A 21430-nucleotide genomic window follows, 5' to 3' on the forward strand; every position below is an offset into this window, starting at 1 on the left:
TAATCTGACTATCTTCACGTTTTACACGCTTACATATACACACGCAGTTACTGTCCCTGCATTTAGAAAGGCAGAGGCGTCATGGTGTAATTATTTTTACGTGTAGTTGTTTTTTTCCTGTGTAATAATATTCAACATTGCTATCAATACATTTTTCAAAAAATGCCTCTCTGTGCAAAATGGGTTCAAAAACAAAAACAGCTGTGGGATACTGTTTGTCCGTGATTTGAACCGGGGGAACAAATTACGGCAGGATCAGCCTGATATTATTTGTATCCCACTGTAACTTTACTGCATAAAGAGCTAACATGTCCAAAATGTCAGGAGTAGTTAGTTATTACAAGAAGTGTTTGTGAACTAAAAATCAAGAATGTGGGATCCTGTTTGTCCGTGATTTGGAGAGCCCAGCGCTGCTCCCACGCAGGGAAACTAATTTTGCAGGGGAGACCTACCTTGGCACTTGTGCAGGTGAAGCCAAAGGGAAGATATGCTTCACCATATTTTCTAGTCTTTGGCTTGGAAGGAAGTTGGTTTGGAAACATATCTGGCGATGCTTCATCTCCTGCTTTGCGTTTGTGTGGGAGCCCCGTCAAAAACCTGTCCACAGTGTCCAAGCGCTCTTTTTTTTTTTTTTCTTTTCATACCGCGCCCCCCCTGCAATGGCTCTGCGCCCCCCCTAGGGGGCGGGCCCCACACTTTGGGAACCTCTGGGTTAACTGGTGGTTCTAAATTTCTCATAGATGTGAAGGTGAGTATGAATGCTTGTCTATCTCAGCTGGGATGGGCTCCGTGACCCCTAATTGGATAAGTGGACGAAAACAGAAGGGCTATATTAACGTGTATTATAAAAAAGCTCTACATAATGTTTCTTTATAGGTGATTTAAAAGAAGGCAGAGGTCCGAAGGCAGGGCCTTTTACAACAAGTCTCCCAAACAGCAAACACTCAGTAGTCTATTGTGTGTGTAAACAGTCAGATTTCTCCTGGAGAATCTCAGGCTTCTCCCTGAGACAAGAGTTCCAATATGTTTCCTTGAGCCATGAGGGGCTTTAAATGTGAGACATAAAATTTTAAAATGTATTCTAAAACAAATGAGCAGCAAATGTAGAGCCGTTAAACGAGTGTAATACGTACACTTGTCTTAGTTCTTACAAGAAATCTTGCTGCTGCTTTTTGAAACATTTGAAATCTATTAATTGATTCTTGATTTATACCAGTTACAAGACCACTGCAGCATGAATGATCATTTCAGTATTGCTGAAACTCAGTGCTGATCAAACGGTAGTAGCAGGACTGAGGATACAGTTTATCAGAACCAGTGATAACAATGACAGTTTTGACCATTTTGCAATATTAGTTCAACATTTTGTAAGAATATAGTAGTTTGTAGTGTCTGTGGACAATAAAATTGGAAAATGTAAAACCTGGCAGAGCTGTTGTACATGTACATGTATTTACATAGGGGAATAAAAATGACTGAATCTGTGGATCAGGTATTGAGTTTTATGATGTGACGTCATGAGCAAAAAGTTGTCCGTTATATTGGATGTGATACAAGTGAAAAATGGGACATAAAAATGTCTTCTCCCGACTGGCTTGCAGTGTTGCCAACTCTAGCTGTGTGAAATTAAATTCAAAGAAGGTGCTACGCCAAAAACCTCCTCACCATTGCTTTGGTTGCTACCAAATTGTTACAGTTGGCTGCAGTTTCTTACGTTTGTCTGCAAGCACTTGCTAACTACTAGCCATAAGGTGCAACTTTTATTCTGATGGTCAGACCGTCTCCATTTCTGGTCTGTGTTGCACTTCCCACAGTGTCAGCACAGTTTGGACAACTCACTTTCATTTAAAGTACAACCGCAGCAAAATGCTAACAACCAAAGCAATCCCAATGAGGATTTTTCCAACCGATTGCAGAATACATGTTTTTCCGCAAGCAGTTAGTAGCTGCACACAAGTTACTAGGTGAAAAGTCACATAGACATGTGCTTAATGATAAATGAAGGAATACATTTCATGGAGCTGATCACATATACACGATTTTCCTTTGACACTTAGTGATAGATGGTTGCCATGGTGAACACTTACTGGTCTGTAGGCTTGTGCCTGGGGATTTAGCAATCATTTTCCCAGTGACTGCCATCAACATCCAGCGACCAATAATGAATTTTTCCCTCACAACCACTGGTTGACAAATGGTCATGGACCAGTCTCTAGGCCTGTGTGACTGGGCTCTTACACTGTCACTATAGCATCCAGAATGGTGGACACATGTCTGCAGAGCCAGAAGAGCAGCATGATGGTAGCCATCCCAAGCCAATGCTTATCAGGTTGTTAGTCTTATACTAATCACTGTAGCTATATCTGTGTGGGAGTCTATCTCGACTTCTGATGTTTTTAAATGTCAGTAATTACTAGTAGTTATTATAGCATCATTCCAACTATATGAGCTAGTTCTAGAGCTCTGCTACCCTGACTTTAATCTTTATGCTTCTCCGTAACAGCAGGAGCACTCTGAGTGATAACGATGTGTATATGTTTATATACGAGCAGTCTGATAATAAAACACACACTATAAAGATTTTCTTCTAGAAGGCTCTGACTAACATAACAGAGCAAATAGGCTGTTCTACCACACAAAGCTATAATCAGATCATAAAGTTTAACAGCTATTACATAGTAGGATGAAAAATGGCATGTCATGTTTATATGAGGACTAAACGAGTGGTTTAGTAATCAGTGGAAAATGCCAGCTGTAAATTGAAAGTCTGGTTGTTTACCATGTGATGTCAACTTACCAATAATTTCAGTGTAGGAGCACATGACATTTTTTACCCGTCAAAACAGTCTTGCAAAGAAAGGTTCATGAAGCCAGCTGTAAGCTAGTTGTAGCTTTGCTGTATTGAGTGTCTTTTAAATCAGACAGGTGTCTCCAAGAGATTCCTGTTAGGTTTGAAGTTTGTGGGCTGACACGTTCTTAGCCAAGCCTACAATTTTTGCTTGATACCCAGAGGAGTTTAAAAACAAGGACATGGAACAGACAAAACAGCTGAGCTGTAGCTCAGAAGGTAGAGTAGGTCATCTACTCATTGGATGGCTGGTGTTTCGATCCCTGGCCGCTCCAGTCTGGATGCCTGATATCCTTGGGCAAGATAGTAACCCCAAGTTGCTCTCCGCTACATCCATCGGAGTATGAATGTGTGTAAATGTTAGATAGAAAACACATAAATATAGAAAAAAGTGAATGGGTGAATGAGGCATGTTGTAGGCATGTGTTTAATGTGTAATTTGTGATCTTTCAGGTTTCCTCCTGCACCAGACACACTGGGCACTGGTCACTTTGTTAGCTGTTCCTGTTCAACTGCTCATTTAGAGAAATATCTAATCAGCCTATCACATGGCAGCAACTACGTGCATGTAGACATGGACAAGGACACCGTAGGTGACACTCCTTTTCTGCTAAAAACAGGAACCCGAGGCTACAGTTCACACAAACTGGACAATAGAAGACTGGAAAAACGTTGTCTGGTCTGCTGCTGCAATATGAGGACAGTCTTCGAGCTGTGAGGCAAGATGGTCAGAATTTGGTGTAAACAATATGAAAGCATGGAGCCATCCTGACTTGTGTCAATGGTTCAGGCTGGTGTGGGGGATATGAATACAGTTGAGAAGCATTTAAATATCACAGCCTACCTGAATACTGCTGCTGACCACTTGGTCAGTGGTCACGACGTAACTGTCTACTGATGGCTGCTCCCAGCATGGTAATGTGTCATAAATGGACAAGCCAGTCCATTTATGGTCAGGTTAAGATTTAATTCAATACTCTATATGGTCTTTTCTGCATTATATTTATGATTTGTTAATTTAAACATGTTTGCTTAAAGTTGACTCTTCTTACAGAAGAACACCTCTATTGACAAAATAAGAAATGTAAGGGGGCTTTGCTCATAACCTTTAGTTCGTGACTGATATTGACTGACCTCAGTTTTTCTCCTAGACTGCTTAATGGTCAGCCTGTGGCTATAAGTCTCTTTGTAAGCCATTGTGAGTTTCCAGCAGTAAATCCTTGTGTACAGTCTAGCTGATAACACGGGCGATTTCACAGACTCGGTTACACTGGGAGGCTGAAACATGGCCAGCTGCCACGACGTGTCCGCGAGTGCTGGAACAAACTCCAGTTTTGACTGATGCGGAAAGTATCGCTCTTCACATAATAAACAGAGATGATAATTGATTCCTCCAAATGCATTTAAATTTGTTTTGTGCTGACACCTAATAACTGCAATTACTCCAAGCATCTTGCAAATAAAAGTATCCAGTGCTAATCTTTGCAACAGCCCTTTAAGCTCCCTTGTCATATTTCTTTATAATTAAGTTGGCGTGGCTCCAGTTGCTGTTTGTGTGAGTGTGTGTGTGTTTATGTGTGTGTGTGTGTGTGTGTGTGTGTGTGTGTGTGTGTGTGTGTGTGTGTGTGTGTGTGTGTGTGTGTGTGTGTGTGTGTGTGTGTGTGTGTGTGTGTGTGTGTGTGTGTTTTGCAGGCCCACGCAGCAGCCGACTTCCCGCATCACTGAGTTTGTATCTCCCACTGCTCACAACAATGGCTTGGTGCCCAAGCTGCAAGCAGGCACACAGACACACAACAGCAGCCATAACCATAGGAAAGAAAGGGAGAGATTACACAATGCCCCGAAACCTGTTTTTGTCCCAAACCGTGGCCTCATGCCCCTGACTACAGAGGATTAGAGACTGCAGTCAGGTTTTTCTCTGCTGTTAGGCAAAGTTTAAGAGGGTTTTTTTCTCTTTTGTTTCAGTCTTTTGTGTCAAGAAAGTGAAAATGAATTTGCTCCTTTTTTTTAAATGATAGCGCTACACTCAAGACTTTTGAAAATGTATCCGTGTGATTTTGACAATTCAGCTAACATATCAGCTAATAGGTATGTTACATGTTATATTTGTCATAAATTAAAGAAAAACTCACATATGAGTTTAATTTAGTTCATTTCTGGTTTCTTCTACGTCAACATCCACACACACAGACTGTTAATTAGCAGGATGTTTTCTTGTTCTTAATCAGAATATGGCATAAAACGTGTGATTGCTCATAATTGATCTCAATTTTGAGCCGATTCACAACAACAATCACCAGTATGAGCTTCATACAGGTCTTTGAAAGGTGAAGACCTTGCAATATTAGAGAAAGTCAACAAATTTTGGTGGCACAACTTCACCTACTTCCAAGGTGCATGGAGAAGACAAAGATCTGATGATGTGAAGATTACTGCAACACTTAAAGAATCAGGGAACAACTTTATTGGGTGACCACATGCGTTCATACGTTGGTCACCCAATAAAATTGGTACATTTGGTTAGATGATGTAACCATTATATTCACTTTAAAATCCAGTGTGTAATTCTGATTTCTTATAGCTGTCTCCACACTCTCTTGGTGGGTGAAAGCAATAGCATTAATGAACTTAAATGACTCTATATAATATATATGTATATATATATATATATATATATATGTATATATAAAATATTTATATGTAAAATGTTGTGGCTGTTAATGAAATAAGTTAATGATATAACTTAATTTAATTAGCAGTTCTGCAAAGTCATAAAATAGAATTGCTCGGCTTAATAAGCAAATTAAAGGAGTGTGTTAAACACATAAAATAAAAGTACAATAACGATGGTTACACAACTACCAGTGGACATTTTTCTTAAGAATGACAACTTTACATTTATGTATCTTCATCTCAGAGTGTAAATAATTATTTATTTTCATACATTTGTTTAACCAGTTGACCCTGATATGATGTTTACAAGAGCATGTAGGTACGGTATTTAATTAGCCATTTCGTATTCATTAAAAGCTACTTGTAAAGCAGGCTGATTAATCAAAAAGTCGACATGACGGGTCTGTCGTGCACACGCAGTAAAAACCCTTAAAGGGCATTTTCTGCATCAACATCAACAACATCACTAATACCTGACGTGTGTTATTGTTCTAGCAAATACTTTAAAGAAAACTTTTTGCTTTTTGCACGCTTTTCTTTGGCAAATCTGCCGTCTCCTTTCAGCTTTTCTAATGCTAATCACAAACAATTCTAACCTAGCTGTAGGTGACCCAACATATACAGATTCATCAAATACATTCAAGCATTGCAGCATCATTTACATGAGAATGTAGCTGAGAAAATAGAGGCTGCATAACAGCTGAAATCGTATAGCCCAGACTTCCAATCTAGGAAAAAAAAAAGTTCTGAATTCTCATAGCCGGTTACAGAGCCGCAGCAGGGAGACAAGGCAATGATGTCCCTCCCACTGACAGATGTTTGTGTGCTTGAAAGGCCTTCGGTGAAATGTAAAAACAAAAATCTGGCTTGTTTGCTCAGCTTTCAGTGCTTCTACTACCTCTCCTTCCCCCGCAATGCTCAATCCTCCGCCTCGACACAGCCTCAGCCCGTCCCAGCCTTTTCTCAGTTTAATAACTCATGCGTTCCGTGTGATCTGCAAACTTCGCTCTGTTTATCAAATAATGCAATAGAAGGGCTGCGCGTCAGATGCCTGCCCTCATTTGTGTGAACATGTGTGGGTGAATATGGCAGATCTGTGTGTGTGCTGGTTACTCTCTCTCTCTCTGCATGACTGTATTGTGAGCTCTCAGCTATCGAGCTCGAATCCAAGCCTGTGCATTGAATGTTGCCAGTGGACGCTGGGCATTTAAAGGCATGCTATCACACGCAGACAGGCGGCCATGCACGAGTGAAAACGCAGCAGGCACACTGCTGCAGGTCTGTGTCTGCTGCCTAAGCACTGACAGGATGGAGCGGTTTGCCTCTTTAATAACTGCACGCACTGTGGTCTGGGTTTGAACCACACAGCTGTGGTTTGAGTACCGCTAAGAGGGCTTGATGCCGTCGATAAGCTTTATTAGTTGCTGTAAAGTTCCACAGTTTTAGATTGTGACGCTGCATAGGTGTATGCCAGTTTGTCTGAGGGCCAAAATGTTTCCTGTTACACTTTGGTGCTGTGTATCAGCTAGATAGTCCTTATAGAGCAGCAGTCCCCAACCCGTGGGCCACAGACCTGTACCGGTCCGTGAGTTGATTGGTACCGGGCCACAAGAGTTGAGGCTCGGGTGTGAAATTGATGGTTCTCAGAAATCCTGAGAACCATCGGTTTTTGACGTTAGCTCGGTTTCCCTGGGTCTTTTCTCGTGTTTTATGAATAAATATTCTTTTTTTGATATCGGTACTGGTTTTATTTTGTTGTATTTATCCGCAACACCTTAAAAATATTGTCGGACATCAACCGGTCCGTGGTGCAAAAAAGGTTGGGGACCGCTGTTATAGAGTATGTGGCTTACTCTCAGTGACCTACTCCTTAGGATTTAAACATCTTGACTGAAATAAGGACAAGTGTCAACATTTAAAAAGGGCAAAATACAGTCACACACTGCTGATAGGTAACTTTAACATCTACAGAAGACTGTGGTCAGTGGTTCCTATGCAGCACTTCTCTGCTCTGCTACTTTAAAGCACGAATAATTCCCACACATTCATACAAGCACATCTTTCTGTTTAACACTCACAACCATTCACACTCTGATGAACACATCAGGAGCAACTCCAGGTTCAGTATCTTGCTCAAAGACTCTTTGGCATGTAGACTGGAGCAGCCAGGGATCGAACCACCAACTTTCTAATTAGTAGACGACCTGCTCTACCCCATGAAAAGTTACCCCCCAGTGTCACAGTAGCATTATTATCATGGTATGTGTCCACACGATCTGTCATTTCTCCATTTCCATGAACTATTTGTCAAATCAGCCATTTGTTGGATTCTGGTATAGTTGTATTACCTGCTCCTCATTAGCATAAAGATGAGGTCTAGGTTACTTTGTGCAAATCGGGGCATCTGGCGTGATGTATGACGCTTTGGAAACTTCTGAAAATCGATTAAAATGGTCTGCATTTAGCTAAAATGAGAGAGGATTGAGCAGATGCTTCAAAAATACATGTCACTGGACTATGTTTGATCCAAAAGAAGGCTTGTGTTTGAGCCCTGAGTGTTTGCACATTTGTGTGAGGCTGGAGGAGCAGGACAGCACCCATTAGTCATCATCACCGTCATCATCATCACTGTCCAGTGTCTCGTCCGGCCAGCGTCAGGTTTGTATTTATAGGAAAATACGGATAATTTTATTTGAACGTTTGACATGTTTTTTTGTTTTCTTAACCAGAACGTCTCGTCGTTGTGGAGGAATTACATTAAATGACATTAAATTGTGTGGATGGATTGATTGGATTGAAGATAATTGCTCTTTTTAAATAGAAATGTTTAGTCACAGGTGTTAAATATTCAGAAGTGTGATCAAAGGCTTGTGTGGGCTGCAGAACACACATTTACATTTATTATAGCACGAGTATAGCTCAGTATTTCCTGCATTATTTGTATACTTTTGTACTGTTTTCTTATGCTCCAATAAATGCTTATCTACTCTGCCATCAGAGTACAAGATACTTTCCCTCGTTACATGAAATAAAAATTAAAACAGAGCTTTAAAAAGTTCATCAGCAATTATCCCATACCTGCAAATCTCTGTAACCATGCTCACCACATGGAGTCTTCACTCTGACGTCTTCAGCTGTGTGGAGTTTCTAAATCTGATCTGTATCGTATAGCGGTCTCTCCGCAAAATCTGAGTAACAAAACAGCATCTTTACACTACAGCTAAACAGAGCGATGCAGTAAAACACCACACTAATTCCAGCTTGAGTTGGCACAGTCTCTCTCACTATTCTGCCTCTCTGCGTCCAGGTGTTTTGGTGAAGACACGTGTATTACCATCCCAGATATTGATGCAGTGGTGATGGTGCTTCAGCCCAGTGAACCCAGGATCACAATCGGCGGAGTGGAGAGACTGAGCCATCCAGCCTCAGACTTCAGAGCATCAGGAGGGATTGTTCTGTTCCAGGACCTCCACATCATCAGCACAGTCACCAGGGCAGACACCGCTGCACATCACACAGGTAAGACACTTATCCCAGTATGGCAAGTGTGGAAAACAATTGACCACACGGGCAGCAGCGGGTGGAGAGCCAGTGAGGGGGTTACCCCTAAGGCTGAAATCAAGAGCTGGAGGTGGACTAGATCATTTCATACTCGGGGAAGAGGAAAGGAAAACCCTAATTTAGTATCCTGATTGTTTGTTTGTTTTTTGCATGTGTAGTGTTACGTCCCTCTGCAGCCTCTAATCTGCTCAGTGTGTTCAGCTGGTGCTAATTGGCCACACCTAGTCAGGTGTGGATAAAACCATACCTGAGGCAAGCTTCCCAGGGAGCTCACTTGCCTTTACCTTGGTGGCACCAGCCATTTTAGCCAACCTGCTATGCCATTTTAAGATAAAACCTCTTCTCACTAACACTCTGGTATTCATCTCCTTTTTTTATGTTGCGGCTTTTGAGCCGGGTCGTAACAGTAGGCTCATATTAGCATTTTTTATGGCTACATGTCGCTTTCTGATCATTTTAAATAATGCTCTCAACAATAAGTTTACACACCAGAAAGTGCAAATTTGAGTACACTTCACAAAGTGGGATATGCACTCCTTCCCACAGGTAGAAATCTGTCTCAGCTAAATATTTTAGCTTTTTTTTCATATTCATAATATGTTCACTCATTCATGAAGTTTCATAGCCTATTCAGCGCCAACTGTCTTGCAAAACAAACCTTCAGAGAAAGTTGAAACATTTCACGATGCCTCGTGAGACTGTGAACAAGCAGCAACGAGTTCTTCTTTCATCTGCTACATCTGCGCACAATACAAACTCCAGGAAACAAAAGATGGGCTTTTACTCCCACACTGGGAAGTTGTCTAACGTGTACAGGGTACAATAAAACTTCAATAAAACTGCTGCTTTAACTCCATATGACTGACAACATCTCCAAAAAATGTGATTGAAGGTTTATATAAACCTACACATGCATTGTGTGACTGTAGCAGAGGTTGAAGTAGTATTCACGCTGTTTGTTCGCAAACTGTTAACTCTTTTGGAAGTCCTGCAATTAAATACTCAAGCTGAAAATATAATTTAATTATCTCATTTTAATCACACACAATATTAGTCTACCAAGTCAATCAGACACAGTCCGAGAGATCAGATGGTGTCAGCACATCAGATACCTTTTTAAAATTTAAAAAGCAGTTAAATGCAGTTAGCACACATCTGCAAGCCACTTAGCAACCCATCCCCAATTTTCATGGAGTTTCAGTCATACCTGTTGTCACTGGCACCTGGTATGTTCTGTGCTGGGGTTTGCTACTACTCCAGTATTTCATGTATGCACACTGGAAGGTGTGAAGGTCCCAAAACAAAGTCATCAATCAAATCAATCAAAATCAAAATCAAATCAATCAATCAATCAAAACTGAGCACTGATCTACAATGAAAGCCCTTCAACCACACCTCACTCACCTAAGCTTGCAGTTGAGAACTGGTACCAAGTTGTCCAATCCACTGCAGTAGCAATGAATGATTCTTTGCTGGTTTGTTCCTTTGTAAAACAAATCAAGCTTGTGGCAGTGTAGCTCTGAGTAACTTACAAGCCCTTTACCTCTCTGTTTCTATGCTGACTCAGAGATAATAAAACATAGTAAAATAGTAGAAGTGTGAATCAGTAAAATACATGTAATCAGAATTTCCAAAGGCATTAGTGAAATCTTATCAATATCCACACCTACTGTCACACCAGCTGTTAGGTAAGGAGGGGGAAGGAATGGTTAAATGTGTCTTTTTTCCTCAACTTCCATTTTGTTGGATGTATTCATGTCGATGCACCCAAGCCTTAAAGTGATATTATAATGATCGGAGATATGTATGACTATAGCTGTGTCCCAACTCCTAGGCCGTATCCTTCGAAGGATTCGGCCTTCATGGTCTACGTGGGCCGGGTCCTTTGAAAACCGAGAAGGCCGGAAGTGCGAGGCTGTTTAATGGGACGGTCTAGCCTTCAGATTTGCATCACCAGCTGTCTCGGTGGAGTTTAATAAACTCAGCCGTCTGCTCCTTGCTCCCTAAAATATAACAGGACACTGGAGTAAATTCTACCATCTCACACTTCTTTTTAATCAGTTTTCTGTTTGATGTTTATTCAGCTGTGTGAAAACTGTAACTTTAATCTCAGCCAAACTGATTTACTGAGGAACAAATAAAACACTGAAAAAAACCAAACAATAGCATTTTTAAGTTATCTAAGTGACTTATATATCATGTTTAACCTGAGTAAACCGCAGGGAGTTTGAAAATGATGTGCCGGGAGTCTGGTGCTCTCACCAGCTCTAGTGAGCCTTGAACCCCCGGCTAGCTATCGAGCGGGTGGGTAACAGACGTCTCCGAAAACGTCGGAGCATTTTTGCAAATATGTGATGTCTTGATAAATCGAGCAGATATTTGAAGTTTACACAGCTACATTCTCGCCTGAAAATATCTTTCTATCTATAAGTTTATTTTGTGACCCAGTAAGAGTAATATGGTTAATATCAAAACTAAGTAACTACCACCATTGTTGGGAACTGGAATTGGCTGGGCCACGCTATGAATTCTGGGATCGGTTGGGCCACGAAGGATACACCTGACCTATCCTTCAAATTCAGGAAAATGAAGGACACATTTGTCTGCCGCATTTGGAGAGGCCTTTGAATTGGGGCAGCCTTCGTCGCCTGGCTGTGACATAATCAGCCTTCAAATGCGGCCTCCAAAGGATGCGGCCAAGGAATTGGGACACAGCTTGTACATCTACATGTACCCTGCCTCCTACTTAACAGGTGGGCCTGCTTTATTGAAACTTTGCAAAAACGTCTTCAAACATATAGTGACTAATAACAAAAAAGGGATTCATTATAAATCCCAATTTTTTTTTGATTTTTGTATATATTTTGTTCATTTCATCATCCTTCTGTGAATGCGATGTTACGTTCTCCGTTTGTGTTTCACGCGTCACGTTCATCGTACATCACTCGTACGTAACTTCATGATCACCAGCATCCCAGACTGAATTTGACTCACCGCTAAATACAAAATGAAGAGTTCAAAATAAAGTCCTTAAATATCGCAGATTCATAGCTTAACAGACAGCAGTTTAGTTTGGTAAAGCTGAAGACTTTTTTGACGACCATCAGGACTGCATGGATCCTCCAACAAACGCTGCTAAACTGCATCTAAAACTTCATTTTTCATGTTTTGCAGTAGATTATAATTATAAATACTCATTAGACTTTTTAGAAACAAACGAGAAAAAAAAGAAAAGGTATCGTACCAAAAACAAATCAAATTTAACATTGTAACACACACCATAACACTCCCTCAAAGCCTTTTCCCACTAAGGGTCTAAGTGACAGCCTTTTCAAATCACCTTGCCAATATGTTGAGTCAAATGCCCGCACAGTCCTTCCCTGTGCACACAGGTTTGTAGGTATACCCTTTACTATCTTAGCCTACGCAAACGGCCTCCTGCTGAGTAAGGCCTATACCTACCAGAGGACTGATTCGCTAGGTTACGCTGTCTTGCCCAACCGCAAATGAGTATGACATTTAAATCCCGAAGGCTTTGGTCTCATCCAACGATCTGGCCACCGAGGCAGGAACCGTCTGGCTCGGCCCCAGGCCCTGCCGTTGGCAGCCAATTAGGAGCAGATAAGCAGAGCGAGAGGAAGGTTTTAGCCCACCATTGTGCGTAATTCGGGACAGGAAGACGAGCAGAAAGCGGTGTCCCTTTCAGGAGTTGTTGGAGCTCTTTCAGCTGGTGAAGGAGATATTGTGGCTGGGGGCGAAGAGATTAGCTGGAAGCCACAGAAAGACATGGAAGAGGAAAAAAAGGAGGACAGATGGGAAGATGTGAGGGAGAGGGCGTCACGATGAAGTTCTATAATGAGCAGATTTTGTATTCTCTCAAGGCTTAAAGGATTCAAGATAAATCACATATTTCTTTTTCGGGGCATGCAATAGGTTTCTTTTGGACCCTGCTAATCACCCCCTCGCCCTCTTCCTTACTTTGTCTTTCTGTCATTCATTTGTCTTTTTATTAAGCCTGCTCAGCACTGCCTCGTTTCTCTCTCTCTCTCTCATATTCCAGTATCTTTTCCGGGCTTATTCAGATTCTTTTATTTAAAGGCAAGGTCATCACTTCTTTCTTTAACTTGGTTTTGACCCATTTGCTTTTAACGGTCATCGTTTTTTCTCTTCTTTTCTGCTTTGATCCAGAGTTTTCTTTAGTTTTAATTTCTTTACTCATTCAGCACGCAGTGGTTGTCCCCTGTCTCTTTATCTTCTTTCTCTTTTTTGCATTCTCTCTGGCTTCTGCTCTTGTTTTTCATCTCAGCCCAGACCAGGTCTAAGGTCAGAATTGGCTGCATCACCACACTGTTCAAAATGAGTGTGTGTACTCATATATTACTCTCTCATTTCCAGTCAATTCAATAACCACAGACTGCATATAAAAGCCAGACATATCCACCCTGACATGATGGGTTTGTTTGGGAAGTCATTCTTAATAATCTTCAGTTTGGTATTTTCATTAGTTCTTTTTTAAACCATGATCATATTTAGGTGAGTGTAGATTTTGGAACCTGGTGTCAGCTTGTTAACTCAGTTAGTAAACTGCATCAATAATTCACTGGGTTTTTAAATAAGATGCAACAAAAGGTAATCAGCATTTTATTTTGGGGCAGGGTCTGTTTGGATGGACCCGCCTTTGGAGCCAGCTACAAGTGGGTATTTAATGAATGCAGTCTGAGGACCTACAGTTTCCCATAAGAGGAGATCTCAACCTGAAACCTGAAACAATAGTCTAAAATAGGGTTAAATACTTGTATGATGAACTAAAGAGCACTTTTAAGAAAAAAAATTATTCATGCACAAAAAGCATACATATATTTACTTCTAGGACCCAACTTTTCTTTCTCCGTTTTCTCACTTTCCTACCTTTTCTCTACTGCGTCAGTCTCCCCACAAACACAGACACACAATATACAGTGTCTGTCCTTCTCAACTGGGGAGCTGTTAAATGGGCATAGCTGGTTTCCTCCCTTGGGAATCTACAGCGAGGGAGAAAGCTGGGTAGCAACTGAGAGGTGGAGGCTAGTGCTTAGCAGACTGTCAAAGAGCCCCAGCAGCCACCCAGAAATGCTGTGATGGGAGCTGTCTGCAGGAACGTGGTACCACAGCAGCTCACAGCGCTGACTGTGTTCAGAGAGTTCATGGGTAATTGGAGCCTGGGAGTGGGAGTAGGAGTAGGTGTTGTGTCCTGTGCTGTTCGAATTATGGTTCTTCAAAGCGTGCGCCGTTTTCTTCCACACACATTTTTTGGCATGGCAGCAGCAATTAGACTGCTGAAATGTGACAATTAACAGTACATTCATTCACGCTGGCCGTGTTTGGCACCGCGTATTTGATTATTAGTTTGGATCATTCGGTGAGATTAGAACAAAGGAAGCTGAGCTAAAGTAACCAGCTGAGAAGCAGGAATTAAAAAGAGCTGCAGTGGAGCTCATTAGCAGTAACAGCATATTCGGAACTAAAAATAGAAATTGACCTCAAACACTAAGTTATAATGCCAACGCTATCTTCGGCTAGTAGAACACAGGATGGAGTGAGCTGAAGGCAAACTGATGCTGATCTTCTCTAGTTGCCCTCTGGGATGAGCATCAGAGAAGGCAAATTATAGCAAATTGCATGTGTGTGTGTGTCTATGTGTGTAGCACATCGACCTGGAGTGATGGAGGAGATCATTCATAACTTAGACTACTGTGATGTCCTGGTGCTCGGGGAGGAGCTGAGCCCAGAACACGAATCTCTCCAACTGCAACGAAGCGCTCTGCTTGGAAAACACCTTGATGCAACCAACTCCACCTCTGGCATGTCCATATACGGTAGGTTACTGATGCCTTTTTAGCTGGTTCCCATCTACCACTACTACATATCGTTAGCTTCATAGCATAAGTGCCTAACACAAAAACATGACTTAGGCAATTATGCTATGAAGCTAACGATATACTAGCTGGACAAACCTGTGCTGTCTCTCTCTCCTTCCACAGGCGTGGACTCCATGTCCAACTATGAGCAGGTGATCCGAGAGGTGCGCTACTACAACTGGCATCCCGGGCAGCTAACAGAGAGGCGTTTTCGCCTCACCTGTTCAGAGCTCAACGGACGCTACACCAGCAATGAGTTCAGCCTTGAGGTCAGTGTGAATCACATACAGGATCCTCTTTATATTAAGCTGTATCCCTTATTTATATCAAATATGATATAAATAAGCTGTATTTATATCATATTTGGCCTCTCAGTTCATCCTTTGTCTTATTCAAGCAGTTCTTCTTCTTCTGTCCCTTTAACATATTGTAGCTTTCTCCTGATTGGCTGCCACTTGCAAACAGAAGGTTTAGAACAGCAGGAGCTGGGTGCCTGAGATAGCCATGTTAATGGTATCCATTACATGGTCTAGATGCCAGGTCTCTCTTGGAAATTAGATTTTTAATCTCAATTAGATTTTTACCTGGATAAATAAAGGACTAATTAAAAAACTAAATCCCCACTTTTGTCAGTTCACAGATGTGAGAGTAGAAAAGTACTCTTCAAAAGCGAGGACCAAAGGATTACTTGCATACATTACATTCACGTCATTATGTGGAAGTTTGAACGTCTAACAAGAGTAGCCATCATTAAAAGTATACATAGAAAATAAGGAAAACCATAATGGATTATTTTAAAATTTGTATAGTTAATTCACCTGTTGACCATTCTAGAAAAAAACCTTACGGGAGCATTGTTCCTGTTCACTAATATAGAGATTCCCAAAATATGGACCAGGGAATCTCTGCTTTAGTGAAGGTACTGCAGGTGGGTCACGCGATAACATAAATTCAACATAACATAAATTCAGTTTGAGATAACGAGTATGTACAATTACATATTTATTTATAAACATTTATTTATTTATATAAAAAGTGAATTAAAACTGGATTTAATTAATAGGAGGTGGTTAGTTTGTGAATTTACTGCTCTTGTACTGACGTTTGTGTCCCATCAGCCCTGTATATGACTGGAAAGCATTAACAGTTTATAGCCAACAGCCTGTGCTGTTTATTTATTTTGAATAAAATGGAAATGCATCACTTTCTTGTGTATTTTAATTAGAATGAAGATTTAAGGTTGGGTAGGCCCCATGAGATTTTCAGTTTTTTAAGTGTGTCGCGGCACTCTGGGACTTTGGGAATGTGTTGAGTATAGCTGAAACAATTTGTTTAGGCAGAAATTGAATCTCCAGTTAGTTTGATAATCACCTGATAATTTTGTTATACATTATAATCCCTTTTCATATGAACCTTCCATGTTGCCTATCCATGTGGCGGTCAAGGCTCTATTGATCATGGTAGCTGCATCAACATACTATCTTCTGCCACACATTTATGCCTACAGTGGAGGGAGAAACTATAAAGTTTGGGTGACCAGTGTAGCCACGTTTGCCATTTTTTAATCGGATTAAATACCAAACATTAACGAGTTCCTGCAGTCCAGATGTAAGGACTTTCTTCTGTTCTTCATCAAATGACAGTTTAATTTGTTGTTACACAACTGTGTGAAAATTTGCATTCAGTTTTTATGATGTAAAGACAATGACTAGTTCATTAATCAAAAGCAAACTGTACGACTGACAATTAAAACATTCATAGTTGCAACCCTGCTGACAGTGGGATTGTTAAAATGGATATTTTAAGTGTATGAAAAATTGTTTTTAATGGGCTGGACTATAATTATTCAGGTTAATGCATTTATGCCCAGTGCTTTTAATTTTACTCAGCCCGCCCACTCCCAGACAAGGACGCATGCTTCAAGTATTTCTAAAAGGCAATGTAAGAAGATGTAACTGACAAGCAGCTTGAATAAAACAGATGTACATTGTGCTCAAAAATCATTAATATCATTAAGTGCCACTAGAGATCGTGTTGCTTTTTACTACCAAGTGAAGCAAAGTGCTTGAACTGGCAAAGTGACTGAGCTGACTCAGCTCAGGTCTCCACTTTAACTTTCAGGGCGAATTTAAAAAAGAACCTCGACAAGCCTTCCAGCTGTGCCACTTCAGCCTCTTAGCAGCAAAATACCCTCTAAAATACCCAGGCTGTAAAAGAGTTAAACATGCTAAACACTGGAGCAGCCTAGCTGCTCATGTCTAAAGAGGCCTCAGTGCAACTTTGAACGCTAAAGTCAGAGGAGGCCTCTCATTAACACACACACTCACACACACACACCTGTTCTTTCTGCATCTATCCCTGCTCTGATAAAGGTTTGACTTATTGATCCATCCCTGGTGTTCACACTCAAGTGCTGATTTGGTTCTATCTCCTAAAATATCCTTGCATAAATTTGCTTCCACATTTATTCCATTTTCATTTTCATTTTTGATGGACTATAATATCAGTCATTAGAGTTGAGGCTTTTTTTGTTGTGCAGGTAAACGTTGAATGTTGTAAAATGTTTATTTTGATCGCTGTACTTTCTAAAATCTACTTTCCTCAACCAAGGTGAGCATCCTGCACAGCGGAGAAGCGCGGGAACACGTCAATCACGTGGTAGCCCCACCTCCGTACATGCAGGTGGTCCACCATCCGTCCATGATCCAGGATCTGTACCCCGTCCACAGCTCGGGTAAGAAAAAAGCAACTGGGGTGGATTGTTTACATTTTTTTTTTATGTCACCTTCAGCCAGATTATGATTATTAATACATCATTGGTGGGATAGACTGGAAAACTGTTTTTATTTTTAATGTAAACCAGACATTCCACTTGGAGTTATGGTGTCATTAGCATCAGAAACAAACTGCTAAAGCAATTCTAGACCAGTGAAAAACCTGAAACGGATTAAGGTAAAAAGCAAAAGGTCCAAAGTGAAAAAGAAATTTGGGTCACTAAAAACTGAAACATCTTATTTTATTACATGAAATCTCTGCCTGCCTGTGAACTCCATGCTGAGCAACCATACTGGGCACCTGTTGGGTTTTAACTATGTCAGATAGAAAAACATCAGGTTGCCTAGCAACCACCTACCAGAGCATTTTTGTACCTATAACAACTTATAAAACCACCATTTTTATTTCATACCAGTAACATCTAATTTGTATATAAAAAATCTGAATTATGCATGTTATATATCAATCCTATCATGTTGCCGGGCAACCACCATCCAAATGCCCTGTTTTTACCTTTTATACACCTGTAAGACCTCATGAAAGCATCCTGTCATTTCGATTTCATGACAGTACCATCTCATTTATATCCACAAATGGTGCAACCAAGTAGCACCAGGCTAAAATGACATATTAACATCTCCAACCCATATTCTGCTTTTTTTTAATGTGATCTAGTATATTGATAAGTATACATTTGCCAACAGCACGGACAGACCAAACAGTACTGTAGCATGGGCATGTACCAGTAAACGAAATTTCTGTGTTATTTCTGTGTTATTACACATTCTGAGTTATCACTCTATTGCAGGTATTAGTACTCTATAGTGAATAAAGGACAATTGAAGTCAGACTTTGTGGTTGTTAGGGGTTCATTCTAAAGCTACATAGAGTCAAAACATAAATAAGAACTAACTAGTATAGTCCTCGAGAGCAGCACGCTCCCCAGACTCAAACCCATGAAGCTGGTTAAGATAATATAAGGGTGAAAGCAAAGCAACCTACATGAGCAGTACATCTGTGAGAGCTTCTGCAACAGTAGCTGTATGAACTTTCCCAAAAAAATCCAAGTACTGTGCAAATGTCTTGAGCCGCCCCTTCCTTTTGTAATTTTTTTTTTTTTATGAAAATGGGAAATAGGTTAATTGAAACATATGCAGATAAACATAAATGGAAATAGAAAATACAAGGCAATAACAGTTTGTACAGTACTAACAAGCTTGTAAGTCAAGATTTGAATTCTCTTAGGTAAGCTATCTTTTAGATTCGTTAAGCAGCCTGCTTCTTGAAAGACATTCAAAGCTCTCCAATGGATGTTTGCTGCCTTTTGTTCTGTTCTCTGTCAAGATGATCCCACACAGCTTCGATAATATTGAGGTTTAACACTCCTGGAACAAAAACTCAAAAGAAATGTGGAGTGGCTAAATGGGTCATGTGGTGAGTACCTGTGAATGCAGGTATGTGGTGGAGATGTTTAAAAGAAAGAAAACGGAGCAAAACCAAACAAATCAGCCTGTTTTAACAATAAGCTATGTGGCAACAGATGTGCTTCCTCTTAGGACCCACCTCTCACACCCTGCAGAAAAAGGAAGCGCAGACCAGGCAAAGTGGGCAGGGTTTCCGAAGTTTCCCCCTAATTGTGCAACAAATAGCAGAAGAAGAGAGAAACCCCTCAAACTCCAAGCTAAAAGGCACATTTCTTTCTTTGACAAAGACGAGCATTATCAGCCACTGTAGCTGGCACGCGTCGCAGCGCAGGAACTTCTTCAAATAGAGCTCCACACATTGATAGGGAAATTAGTCACTAAGAGACATTTTTAATTAAACTACCCTGCAGAAATAGTTTGGCATTAGTTACCCTGACTCCTGCCCTCATATTGCAGTGTTAATGACTGAAATATACCGCAGATCCTGCAGGGGGGGAGGCACAGAGCGCTGCTTAAATGATCTTACACACAAAGTGTTCATCGTGTGGGGTTTGCAGTAATACAAATTAGTATTTAGTATTTAGTAATGCAGTGAGTTTTAATCGGAAAAACGAACATACGAGTGGTGAAAGAAGTCAAAGAAGCAAGAAGGCTCTGAGTAAAGTTCATGAAATATTGTTTGACTGACAGTTGAGAGCAAAAACTTCCATTTTTGACAGTTGTCAAGTCATTTTGAGACATGAAAAAAAAGGAAATCAATAAAGGTAAAGCATTATAAACAAGGCAGAGCTACAAAGCTTAAAGTTATAATACAGAACTAAAAAGTATTAGGAGTCTTGGATTAGTTGCATACATGACTGCTCAGCTTAGAAAATGGGAAAATTCAAATGTGGAAAAAGTGTCGACGTAAACTTGACAAAATACTGCCTCTCAAAGGAAACCATGAGAGACGGAGGGTGAAATGCTGAGACTCAGACTCAGGAGCCTCTGCTGTGCCTGTGAAGAGTTTTTCTGTCAGCCATCCATCCCAGGGTAAACATGGCGAGATCCAAGGGAACGCTCCGTTCCGCTTTCTAGTTTGTTTATCGCGGCGCTCATCAGACTGCTGCTTTCCTACTCTGTGCCTCTCCGTGATTGAGGCCCTCCCAAATGATGCAGCAGGCTTCTTACCCTCCTCCTGAGCACATGAGTGATCTGAAGTTAAAAAAAAAAAACATGGAGAGGAGGAGAGACATTGGTCTTAATCTAACACATGAGATTTAATTATTCATCACACTCTAATGGATTCTACTTAGAGTCCTGGAGAGTTCAGTGGCCGATGCTGTTAACGGCTCAGAGAGTTGGAGGGTGCGTGTGAAAAGGAGGTCAGGGGAGCGCAGAGGGAGGTGGATGGTGGGCAATCGCCGAGCCATACATGACAAATAAAATGTTTCAATACATTTTTACACCTGTGACGTGATTTTGTGTAACGTTTCAGACGGCCTGACGTATGTAGAGTATTAGCAAACGGCGGGATGTGTGTCACATGGTGTGCGTACAGACACACAAGTTACATGAAGGTTCAAGAAGATGTGAAGATCAAAGCCCGTGGATTTAATGTGAAAATCTAGGAGCTAGAGCGAATCAAATGATCAATTGAAGAGTCCTCTGTGAGCCTCAACCTCGTTAAGCAAGCGAGCACGCACGCACACACAGGAGGGACTCGTGGGGAGAGGGCAGGCGCAGAGATGTCGTGTTATTTCAGTAGGCTCGAGATCAGAGTGGATGAAATAAACATTTTAGTTCAAGAGAAATCCCTCAGTCTGTGTTGTGGGTATGGTACTAAAAGGCTCTATGATATAGCTGTGCAGTCATGTGCTGCATAGAGGCCAGATCTAAATGTGTTTAAAGCTGGGGGGGAGGGGGGCAGAGCCACTAAGCACAGCCTAACAGTGCTAATATTAAATAAGGCCTATATTTATATAGGTTTAGAATTGACATGAGGAGTAGGGGGAGCTGCAGGATGACAACTGAGTTTTTAAATTTTGTCTTATTGAAGTGTGTTTTCATGTTCTAACAATTCCCTTTTAAGCACAAAACCCACAATTTTAAACCGTATTTGTATGAATCCAAGCCAGCATATCAAATTTAACTGGAAATTTAAACAGCAAGCAACTAGCAATGCTTTCTTATGTGTAGTGGCAGCAAAGAGAAACGTTTCATATGTTGATCACATAGAGGAAAAATTGAATTGAATTAAAATTTTAATATTT

At 40.8% G+C, this 21430-nt stretch overlaps 1 protein-coding gene across 1 annotated transcript in view; it reads left to right on the plus strand.

Annotated features, from left to right (window-relative positions):
• Window positions 1–21430, plus strand: part of LOC116321655 (calsyntenin-2) — a 322481-nt gene that overhangs the window by 295760 nt on the left and 5291 nt on the right. The window contains exons 12-15 of the mRNA XM_031741563.2: window positions 8829–9040; window positions 14767–14937; window positions 15103–15248; window positions 17590–17713. Of these exons, the coding sequence (XP_031597423.1) occupies window positions 8829–9040; window positions 14767–14937; window positions 15103–15248; window positions 17590–17713 (653 nt within the window). The remainder of the gene's footprint in view (window positions 1–8828; window positions 9041–14766; window positions 14938–15102; window positions 15249–17589; window positions 17714–21430) is intronic.

This window comes from Oreochromis aureus, linkage group 14, assembly GCF_013358895.1.
Source record: "Oreochromis aureus strain Israel breed Guangdong linkage group 14, ZZ_aureus, whole genome shotgun sequence".
Classification (NCBI taxonomy): Eukaryota; Metazoa; Chordata; class Actinopteri; order Cichliformes; family Cichlidae; genus Oreochromis; species Oreochromis aureus.